This window comes from Sphaeramia orbicularis, chromosome 18 (genome assembly GCF_902148855.1).
Source record: "Sphaeramia orbicularis chromosome 18, fSphaOr1.1, whole genome shotgun sequence".
Classification (NCBI taxonomy): Eukaryota; Metazoa; Chordata; class Actinopteri; order Kurtiformes; family Apogonidae; genus Sphaeramia; species Sphaeramia orbicularis.
The window spans coordinates 4,277,867-4,289,820 of NC_043974.1; the positions used below are offsets into that span (position 1 = coordinate 4,277,867).

The window sequence follows — 11,954 nt, forward strand, 5'->3', positions numbered from 1 at the left end:
ACGCATTCCGCAGAGGGTTGTCCGAATCAATCAAAGACCAGCTTGCTCCGCTCGAAGATCCACCTGACCTGGATTCTCTGGTCGATGTTGCCACCTGCCTGGATTTCCATCTACGAGAGAGGGAGAAGGAGCAGCATCACGAGGCCTACAAATGCCAGCTTTGCCCCTGACGGACATTGCCGCCAAGACCACCGACCAAGCTCTTCTCCACCGGAACCCAGGGAGACGCCACTCATCAGCTCCAGAGGAGCCCATGCAGATAGGATGCACTTGACTCACGTTGGAAGAGTGACAGCGTTGCCAGGAGGAGGGACGATGCTACTACTGTGGAAAACTGGGTCATCTGTTAGCTTCATGTCCGGTAGGAAAATCACACTCTAACTGCTATCCCATACAAGTAAGCACCCACAGACTGTCAAAGTATCCTCCTCGTACACTGACTCCTGTATCCTTCCACATCTATGAACAATGTCAAGATTTGGAGGCACTAACTGACTTGGGAGCGGATGAAAATTTAATAGATGGGTCCCTTGTTAAAAACTGAACAGTGAGCTAATAGCTCTCACCAAACCCATGTCCGCTCACACATTGACTGGAATAGAATTATTTCAGATTACACACCGTACAGTTCCCATTCCTATGAGAATCAAAGAACATTTTGAATGTGTTACTTTCCATGTGTTTGACTCCCCGAGACACCCCATAGTACTAGGATTTCCATGTCTTAAGAAACACAACCCACCTCTGAACTGGACGACAGGTGTTATTTCTGCATGGGGGGAGGGGTGTAGAAATTCATGTCATGAGCAAACCTCTGAGTGAGCTGCCACCTCCACCGAGGTTAGGACATTGTCAGCCGCTTCGCTGGACTGTTCTTCCTACTACCAGACTTAACCAGTGTACCACCATGCTATCACCCCTTGGAGAAGGTGTTTAGCAAGGCTAGAGCAACCTCACTCCCTCCACACCATGAATTTGACTGTCCTATAGACCTTATACCTGGCACAGCTATTCCTTGCCAGGATTCCCCATCGCCAGGATTCCCCGTTCCTCTGTGGGGTCACTGGTCCTCGTGGGGGGCTTTTTTCATCTTTAGGTCCGTCTGGAGCCGTCCCTAGAAGGAGGTGTACTGTGATGCACCGCCCTCAGCGGTGTTAGCAATTTATGTTAGTTGGGTTAGTTCACTTCCTGTTTTATTTTGGTGAGGGGTTTTCGTTCGCTTGTGTGCACTGTGTCTGTCTTGTCTGCGTCCTCCCTGATTCCCTTGATAAACAGGTCACAGAATTCCTTTCCCAAAATAACCTCCTTGACATCACCCAATCTGGCTTCAAAATCAGCCACTCCACTGAAACGGCTCTGTTGTCTGTGACAGAAGCCTTGAAAGAGGCTAGAGCAGCAGCCAAGTCCTCAGTACTCATTCTACTCGACTTCTCAGCAGCATTTGACACTGTCAATCACCATATCCTGTTATCCATACTCTGGAACATGGGCATCACAGGCCATACACACTCCTGGTTTCAATCTTACCTTACTGGCCGGTCCTTCAAAGTGTCCTGGCTAGCGCACACCTCAGCAGTTCACCGCCTCACCACGGGGGTCCCCCAAGGCTCTGTGTTGGGCCCCCTCCTTTTTGCCATATACATCACCTCACTGGGTCAGATCATCCACTCACACAGCTTCTCATATCACTGCTATGCTGATGATACCCAGCTCTATCTGTCATTCCCACCTGATGACTCCACCGTCTCAGCGCCAATCTCAGATTGTCTCTCTGACATATCTGCATAGATGAGAGCCCATCACCTTCAGCTGAACCTGTCCAGAACTGAACTGCTGGTCTTCCCAGCTAAGCCAACCATACAACATGACATCTCCATCAGTACTGACTCCTTATCTCTGGCTCCTACCAATGTAGCACGAAACTTGGGAGTCATGATTGATAATCAGTTGACCTTCACAGATCACGTTGCCTCTGTCACCCGATCATGTCGTTTCACTCTGTTCAACCTAAGAAAGATCAGGCCATACCTAACCCAACAGGCCACCCAGCTCCTGGTGCAGACTATGGTTATCTCCCGTCTTGACTACTGCAATGCTCTTCTAACAGGTCTCCCAGCTTGTGCTGTCAAACCACTACAGATGGTCCAGAATGCAGCAGCGCGTCTGGTCTTCAATCAGCCTAAAAGGGCACATGTCACCACATTACTTATTGAGTTACACTGGTCTACCCATAGCTGCCCGCATCAAATTCAAATCCTTAATCCTAGCCTACAAAATTCTCAATGGGTCTGCTCCTACCTACTTAGGTGCACTGATAAAAGCTTATGTTGCCCCACGACCACTCCGCTCATCTGGGGAACATTGTCTGGTGGTCCCCAGACCTTGCACAAGACAATCCAGGCTCTTTTCATGGGTCGTTCCACGTTGGTGGAACGTTCTACCGAGCACTACGAGAACAGAGGCATCCCTGCCTATCTTCAAGAAGCTCCTGAAGACCCAGCTCTTCCGAGAGCACCTCCTGTCCTAGCGCTGTCAGACATTCCATTTTAAATATTTTAATAAGGTTTTTCCCAGGATTATGACAGATTTTCCCAGGATTATCTCTGGACCTGCTGCGGTGGTCCTGCCTCTCTCCTGCCTTCATCATCATCACTCACTTATCCTCAACTGCCTCCATGTGTCTCCCCCTACTCCCCCCTTCTCCCTCTCTCCCCCATTCTCTATCTCTATCGCTCTCTCTTTTTCTCTTTCTTTACCCTCTCTCTTTAACCCCAACTGGTCCTGTCAGTCGTCCATCCTCCAGGAGTCTGGGTCTGCTCCAGGTTTCTGCTGTTAAAGGGAAGTTTTTCCTTCCACTGTCACCACTCACAAGTGTTTGCTCCTGGAGGATTCTGTTGGGTTTCTGTAAATTGGCTTAGAGTCTGGTTTTGACCAACTCTATATATAAAGTGTCATGAGATAACTTTTTTGTTGTGATCTGGCGCTATATAAATAAAATTTGATTGATTGAGTGATTTAATTGGTTTTCCCCTGTAAGTCGCTTTGGAAAAAAGCGTCTGTCAAATGCATGAACATAAACATAAACACATTATCTGCACCTGGGGCTCATTTCCTCATTCTCTTTATATACCCTCCTCTCCTCGTGTCTGTTGTCAGTGCGTCTTTCATGCCATGCTATGCCGAGATCTCCTTCAACCTTCTCCTGCCCCGCTGTGTGCATTGTCTAGTTCCAATTGTAAGTTTTTGATTCCACGCTTATGAAGACCTGTTTGTTAGTTTTTGATTCCACATGTGAGAAGATATTTTGTGTTCTTCATTTTCTGAGTAAATAAATACTAAATCAAGTTCCTTCAGTCTCTATCTCGTGCATTTGGGTCCAGGCCTTGATAACTTGTAACACAACTATTACATGAGGGGCTTCATTACTTCCCTTTTAACAAAAAATAAACTGAAGAGAGAAGTTGTTTTGTGTGTGATTGTGGCTGTGTCATTGAAGGAGGGTTTAATAAAATGTCAACTCATCCTTCAGTTCTGTCTTTGCCTTATTAGGCTGAAGAGTGAGAGAGGAGCTGATGGTGATGGCCTCAAATGAACAGGGGGGTGTTTTAGAACCAGTCACTATCAAGTTATTCTACTTTAATGGAATCAAAAAGTGGTCCAATGAAATACTGCGTGTGTCTGTTTGTGTAGGTCAGCATATTGAAGGATACACTGTTTGATCCTCATGAATTAAAATGAGTTCGAGATCTCTTTTACGAGGGTGATGTGGCCCAGAGGTCAGCAGCACACACCAAGAAAGAAAACAGGTTTTACTGACAAGTAGGAACAAGTAATTAAAACCAACAGTAATAATATTGTAATAACCAAAAAGTGAGATAGTTTTTTTTTTTTTTCTAAAGTGCAAAAATTGATTTGAGGTCACAGATATTTATAAACACAGGCATTTCTCCAACTGACTCTCACTGTCTTGTCCATAAGACGGAGAGAAAAGCTTGAAATGACATGAGTTCTGACATTTTCGGCTCTTCTTGAAGTGTGTTCCAGACAGAGGGGGCGGGGCAAAGCGAAAAACTGGCTTCCCCAAGTCAGTTCTAACTGAATTAGGGAAGTACATTCAAATAATACCAATCACAAGACCGTAAAGAATGTCAACTGGTTGATTTGTATCGAGTTGTATCTATATTTTTCACTACACTAAGCAAACACCATCATTAATTAAATCAGTCCACATGAAATTTAACACTATGAAAGCCATGTTCACGTGATTCGGACAGATAGTAATCACTTCAGACTGTTTGAGAAGTATTTTCATTCCTTAGTAAATCCTCCTGGAACTTGAATGTTCTGTTAGTGAGCAGGTTAAACACACATCAGTGATGACATGAAACTGAATCTGGGTGTTGGTGAATTAAAGCACACACACTAAAACTGAAGTTCAGTTCATTCTTTTTCTTTTTTTCTTTTTGCTCACTTCATGTCCTTTCCAGAAAATAGCCAATGTTGTATTTATGAGTGAAAATGATCTGTGCATGTGTGTATTCATGTTTGCCCTCTGGGTGTACATGGTCAGAACGTGTGTCCCAGTGGTGGCTGCTGGTCTTTCAGACAGGGAAAGCTCACTGTCGACTTACATAAAAAAAAACATGTCAAGTTATTTAAACATAAATTCATCCCTCCATTCCTTTTTAAGAAAATTGTCAGTAACCTTATCATACCAAGTAAACAACAAAACGTTGAAATTCTGTTAAATTGAAACAGGGAAGTACAATGAGTGTGTTTTATTTACAGTGCCAGAAATGAACAAGTAATTTCATAGTGGTTTCTCTCTCAATTTCACAGCAGAATGTGTGACAGTATTAAAGTGAACTCTGTCAGTGAAGGAGTAGATCTCAAAATAGCTGTCAATCAGACGGGATTCAGTCTTTGGATCGATCTTCTCCAATCAGCACATGGAAGCTCGGCATCCAGCCCAGGTCGCCCACAGATCCATTCACCCCCAGAGATGCTGAGCGTCCAGGGGTGGGATAACATCGTGGCATTTATCCAATTACCGTCCAGTTCTGAGGCAATGAAAAAAACTGTTCCATGAATGGACGCTGAGCGTCTATGGGCAAATGCATTGACCATAGATCGAATGACAATAACAGTGCAATGGGAATGTATGGCAATCCTTCTCAAATAGTGGCGCGCCCCCCTTGGGGGGGGGGGGGGGCGAGGTGCACTGCTGGGGGGGCGTGTGTGACCCTTGGGAACATGCTTTTTTCTTTTTTTTTTTTTTTGTCGTACAAGAATAAAGTGTAATTGCACATCCACTACAGTAGATGGCAGTGGCGCTCTCATTGTCAGAGTGTGAGCAGGAAGTATTAGCTCCATGGTGTCGGGTTTTTTTGCACCAAGAATACGTACACAGCACAGAGAGGGAGATATGAAGTGCAGTGAACAAACCCTCAAGAGACGCCATGAAAAAATATTTAACAGGGATGAAAAGAAAGGTGGAGAGAGATGGAGATAATAAGACAAACGAAAGTCTCCCGAAAGTTAAGACGAGGAAATATGACGAAGCGTATGTAGTGCTTAGCTTCACTGTGACTACGGTGAGAGACGAGGAAAGACCAGTGTGTTTACTGTGTCTAAAAATGTTGGCAGCGGACAGCATGAAGCCAAATAAATTAAAGCGTCACTTACAGACATTACACCCCAAATACGTTGATAAGCCGCTTGAGTTTTGTCAGCGAAAATGTGCCAAATATTGCCAACAATCATCCCGCTTTGTGAATGCTACTTCAGTAAACCAGCAAGCACCGTTAGCATCATATAAGGTGGCATACCAAATTGCTCAGTGCATGAAAACCCCACACAACAGCAGAGGAGCTGATACTGCCTGCAGCAGTAGACATGGTCTCTGTCATGCTGGATGATGCGAGTGCTGCAAAAATAAAAACTATCCCTCTGTCCAATGACACTGTTGCCAGTCATGTAAATGACATTGTTTGACGATCTTAAAGAACAGCTGGTAGATAAACTCAAAGACAAACGTTTTGCCCTACAATTCAATGAAGGAACTGACAGCAACAAAGACTGTTTGTTCATTTCTTATGGACGTTTTGACATGACAAACTCTCTGTGTAAGGATCTATTTTTTTGTAAACATGTCAGAGACAGAGCCACCGCTGAAGAGTTATTCAAAATGCTGGACTGCTTTCTGACTGAGAATGGGCTAAAGTGGGAGAACTACATTAGTGTTTGCAGTGATGGTGCACAGACCATGGCAGGGATGAGAAAAGGACTTCAGGCACTCAAAAAGAAGGCCTCACCTAATGCTGAGTGGACACACTGTGTCATACTCAGAGAAGAACTGGCATCAAGGCACCTTTCCTCTGAAGTAAGTGAGGTTATGACTGACATTGTAGGTGTGGTAAATTTTTTAAAGACCAGGGGCCTCATGTATAAAGACTTGCATGGATTTCATACTGAAACCTGGCGTACGCCTGAATCCAGAAAAGTCCATATGCACAAAAAAATCCAGATGTATAAAACTGAGCGTACGCCCGAATCCAAGCACACTTCCTTTATACATGTCAATCAGCGTGGAGTTGAGCACATATGTTGGAGTACCAGACTCCTCCGTCTCCACGCCCACATTCAATTATGCAAATTAGTATAAATGGGGCGGGCAGGTGGGATTCCCTCTGAGATTCCCCTGTCTGCATGATCAGATGATGATGTTAAGGTGGATGCGAAGCGGAGGCCAAAACAGGCGGAAGGAGAAAAGAGACGAACTGAGACTGAGCAGAAAGTCGATAATATTGTGGGTGACACTTTTCTCACAGGGCTGATTCAAATCACCCCCAAGGTAAATATGTATTTAGTATTTGTGTTAGTCACTCATTAGTTCATTCTACAGGTCATACAACAGTCTGATCACAGCCAAACAAGATAAAGATTCATGCGTAGTCATGCCAGGAAATCGAAGAGGAAATCAAAGACTTTGACTCATGTTTAATCACTCACATTATTATTTTCCAACAATGAGACAGAAGACGGTCAGACCCAGTATCATCCTCCTGTCACAGAGGCTTCTGTTGACTCCCCGGCGTTAGCCGGTCCTCCAGTCCAACAGCCAGCTGCAGATGTCCATCTGACCAGCATGGGTCTGTACTGACCCGAGTCACAAGAGGACATCGTGAGGACAGTCGGCAGAGTCAATGAGCGACTGGACCGACTAATAAATGTTCTCCCAGACATGAACACTACATTAGATGCATTTATCAACCAGTGAATTCTGTGTCCTTGTCTCTTTATGTGGTTGTTGCTGAATGTCCTCCTGGGCAGGATTGGCATTGATGGGTCCAGGGTTGGTCTGGGTCTGGTTGGTTCTGGTTCTGATGGTGGATGTGCTGCTCTGGCAGTGGGATGACGTGTCGGTGTGTTCATTGTTCATCTGTGTATCTCCGATGTGCCCATCAATCGGAGGAATGACCTTTTTCACATTATTAACAGTTTCTCAGTGTCACCTTTAAGTGTCTCCAATGGTTCCAAAGCACTAGAAACGTGCGTACGCCAGCTATGGACTTGGTGTGGAGGACCGCACATTTCCACGGTCATTTCACTCTTTATACATCTGAACGTGAGCGTGTAAAAGGGCGTACGCCAGGTTTTTGTGCGTACGCACGCTTTATACATGAGGCCCCAGAACACTAAAAACAAGAGTATTCTCTACTATCTATGAGGATATGGGAGCTGAACATCAAGCTGTGCTGTTTCACAGTGAAGCAAGGTGGCCGTCATGAGGAAAAGTGTTGTCCTGAGTTTTTGAGCTCTGAGAGCAGATAAGAATGTTTTTGGAGCAGGAGCACAAGTATGAAGTCACAAAAAAATTTAGTGATGAGAACCTCCTGGTGAAACTGGCCTACCTGAGCGACATTTTTGGAAAGCTAAACGAACTAAATCTACAGCTTCAAGGGAAAGATAAACACCTCCCTCAGGTCACAGACAAGATCAGCTCTTTCACTTGAAAGTTTGCAATCCTGGGCAGGCGACTTGATGAAGGAAATACTGATTCATTCGAGAACCTGCATGACTTTGTTGACACTACTGACTATGATGCCACTTCAGTGATTCCATATATTACGCAGCATATTTCATCACTGATGGGAATATTTAGAAAGTGCTTCCCTGAAGACAGTTCCCAGTATGACTGGGTGAGAGATCCTTTCAATGCACCAGCTCTAACTGGTTTCAGCTCTGCAGAGGAGGACCAGGGGCCTCATGTATAAAGACTTGCGTAGATTTCATACTAAACCTGGTGTACGCCCAAATCCAGAAAAGTCCGAACGCACAAAAAAATCCAGATGTATAAAACTGAGTGTACGCCCGAATCCACGTACACTTCCTTTATACATCCCAATCAGCGTGAAATTGAGCGCATATGTTGGAGTACCTGACTCCTCCCTCTCCACGCCCACATTTAAATATGCAAATCAGTATAAACATGGTCCGCAGGTGGGATTCCCTCTGGGATTCCCCTGTCTGCGTGATCAGATGATGATGTCAAGATGGACACGAAGCGGAGGCCAAAACAGAAAGCAGAAAGTCGACGATACTGTGGGTGATACTTTTCTCACAGGGCTGACGCGGATCACCCCCAAGATAAATATATATTTAGTATTTGTGTAACTCACACATTAGTTCATTCTACAGGTCATACAATACTCTGATCACAGTTAAACAAGAAAAAGGTTCATGCGTAATCATGTCAGGAAATCAAAGAGGAAATCAAAGACTTTGACTCATGTTTAATCACTCACATTATTATTTTCCAACAATGAGGCAGAAGACGGTCAGACCCAGTATCATCCTCCTGTCACAGAGGCTTCTGTTGACTCCCCGGCATTAGCTGATCCTCCGGTCCGCCACAGCCCACTGCTGATGTCCGTCTGTCCGGCATGGGTCCATGCTGACCCGAGTCACATTAGGACATCGTGAGGACAGTCGGCAGAGTCAATGAGCGACTGGACCGACTAATAAATGTTCTCCCAGACATGAACACTACATTAAATGCATTTATCAACCAGTGAATTTTGTGTCCTTGTCTCTTTATGTGGTTGTTGCTGAATGTCCTCCTGGGCAGGATTGGCATTGATGGGTCCAGGGTTGGTCTGGTTCTGGTTGGTTCTGGTTCTGGTGGTGGATGTGCTGCTCTGACAGTAGGATGACGTGTCGATGTGTTCATTGTTCATCTGTGTATCTCCGATGTGCCCATCAATCAGAGGAATGACCTTTTTCACATTATTAACAGTTTCTCAGTGTCACCTCTAAGTGTCTCCAATGGTTCCAAAACACTAGAAACGTGCGTACGCCAGCTATGGAGTTGGCGTGGAGGACCACACATTTCCACGATCATTTCACTCTTTATACATCTGAACGTGAGCGTGGAAAAGGGCGTACGCCAAGTTTTTGTGTGTACGCACGCTTTGTACATGAGGCCCCAGTTCATTGACATGACGTCTGACTCCACATTGAGACTGAGGTTCACATCACAGACACTGGATGAATTCTGGCTGAGTGTAGACAGGCAGTATCCACTCTTAGGGCAGAAGGCTATGGGCATTCTTCTTCCTTTTGCAACATCTTATCTTTGTGAGACTGGCTTCTCTGCTGTTGCTGCACTGAAGACCAAGTACAGGTCCCAGTTAAACACTGAGCAGGAGCTGAGAGTTGCAGTATCATGCTTCAAACCCTGCTTTGAAAAGCTGTGCACTGCAAAACATGCTCATTGTAGCCATTAACCCTGACTTCCTCATTTGATAAAAAAAAAAAAAAAAAAAAAAATCAAAAATCAGCACAAATTGTTTTATTCATTTTTATTTTGTAGGTTAAAGTGTTTTATATATTGTGCTCCTGAGTTAATGTTGCTGATCAATTTGAGTTTTATTATTATTTATTGATTTTATTTAATTCTATTTTTCATTATCAAATGGTTCAATTAGTTGGTCAAAAAATGTTTATATTTTAAGTAAGGATTTAATTTTTTTTTTTTTTTTAATTTCAGGCAAATTCATGCACTTTAAATCTTTTCTGTTACAGACTAAAAAACAATGTTAATAAAGTTATTCTTTGTTGTATGTTGATCTATATTTCTTTCTTTTTTCTTTTTTGTTTTCTTTAATGTTAATAAGGATACAATGTTATGCAGAGGTGCACTTATAACAATTTTGTAGACAAATGATACTATTTATAGTCGTGGTGGAGAGTGGGGGGTGCAAAATGTTTTCTTCTTCCGAGCGGGGACATAACAGAAAATAATTGAAAAGCACTAATGTATGAGAAGTGAACAACATCAGATCCGTTGATTTGTGATAAAGCTGATTCTGAACGAACTGGTCTGTGAGATGAATGAGTTGTAACACATTTGTAGTCAATGAAATGTCAACACAACTGTACATATTTGACCATTTAATTTGATTAATTTTAGGGGAAGTCGAGCTTCCCTTGCAGTCTGTGAGAAATTGCCTCTGGTGTGTCCACAGTTCCTGGTTACTTCACACACAACAGCAGTATATAAGAAGTGGACTTTGTGTAGTTGAACACCTCAGACTGAAGCTCCAGGCTGACACTGAGAAGACACAAGAGAAGGAAATCTGCAGCAGATTTGGCATCCACTGTGGAATTCAAACTGCACTAATACTCACATCCACACAACTAACATGTGTTTGTCTGAACTGAAGGTCTTCATCTGGGACATCTGCATCATCTGCATCATCATCATCATGAAGTTGCTGGTTGTGTTTCTCCTCGTTGGAACCATGATGGTCCTGTCAGAGGGTACTGATGAGTCGGACTGATCCTCCATGTGTTTGTGTGACTGGACACACACTCACATGTGCACACACACATTTAATGTGTTTAGACTTTAACACAAATAACAAATGTCAACTGGTATCAACCTGTAGGTTTTCCAGAACCAGAGCCTGGACCTGAGGCCAAACCAACTGAAGGAAGTGGGTGCATTTTTCTACTTTTTGTAATATATTGAATTGAATTGATATTCATCAGAACACTGTGCATGACAGATGAGTGCTTTGATAAGTGTCTGAAATGACATGGATGTAATTCTGTTTGGAATGTGTGTGACTGTGAACACAGACACACAGCAGAACAATGGGAATGGAATCAAATGTCTGTATTTATCCACTTTTTCTGTCTCTGATTTGTTAACGTATTCATCCTTTTTACAAAACCAAGGTGAACCTGAGACAGAATCACCAGATGAAGACAGTAATCTTCTGTTATTTTTTCAGACTTTTGCTCAGTCACATTATAAACAGTTTATCCCACACACAACAAAGGTTCACCTTTAAAACAGTTCTGCTGCTACAGTTTGGTCTGTATTTGTCGTCTGCAGAGAACAGTGTTGTCAAGAGAGCAGCAGGATGCCCCTTTGGTTGGACACAATTTGGACGTCGCTGTTTGATTGTGAATGCACCAATGAAGTGGACTGATGCTCAGGTATTCAACAGGATCTGAATGGAAAATGCTTCTCAACGTTACCTTTGTGTTTTTGTTTTGTTCTTCTAATGTGGTTGTATTTATTTCTATGTTTTAGACTTTTCACAATAGTTTTCATTGACATTGCTCTTCTTTTCTTCCATATCCACATATTCTGTCTGTGTTCTCTGCAGAATCACTGCCTGTCCATGAAAGGAAACCTTCTGTCTATTCACAATGTGTATCAGAACAGCTGGGCCATGAGTTTGATGGGGGGCAGACGGACATGGATTGCAGGATCTGATGCGCAAGAAGTATGTAACCATAATCTGAATCCAACTGTCTGGCTGGTTTGTAAATTAACACAGTTCTATTCAACTTCATATTCATTTCTATTGACTTTTAGGATGGTCAGTGGTTCAATGTTGATGGTACACGCTTCAACTATGCAAACTGGTGTCATGGAG

General features: G+C 43.5%; 1 protein-coding gene across 4 annotated transcripts in view; it reads left to right on the top strand.

Annotated features, from left to right (window-relative positions):
* The first annotated feature begins 10,579 nt into the window (after positions 1 to 10,579).
* LOC115438515 (galactose-specific lectin nattectin-like) overlaps positions 10,580 to 11,954 on the top strand; it is a 4,878-nt gene continuing 3,503 nt past the window's right edge. Inside the window, exons 1-6 of one of the 4 annotated variants that reach the window (XM_030162177.1) lie at positions 10,606 to 10,649; positions 10,728 to 10,824; positions 10,953 to 11,000; positions 11,245 to 11,277; positions 11,405 to 11,508; positions 11,682 to 11,801. In XM_030162177.1, the coding sequence (XP_030018037.1) occupies positions 10,770 to 10,824; positions 10,953 to 11,000; positions 11,245 to 11,277; positions 11,405 to 11,508; positions 11,682 to 11,801 (360 nt within the window). In that variant the 5' untranslated portion in view covers positions 10,606 to 10,649; positions 10,728 to 10,769. Of the gene's footprint in view, positions 10,825 to 10,952; positions 11,001 to 11,244; positions 11,278 to 11,404; positions 11,509 to 11,681; positions 11,802 to 11,954 lie in introns of all 4 variants that reach the window. The other 3 variants (XM_030162175.1, XM_030162176.1, XM_030162174.1) reach the window with 3 other exon arrangements.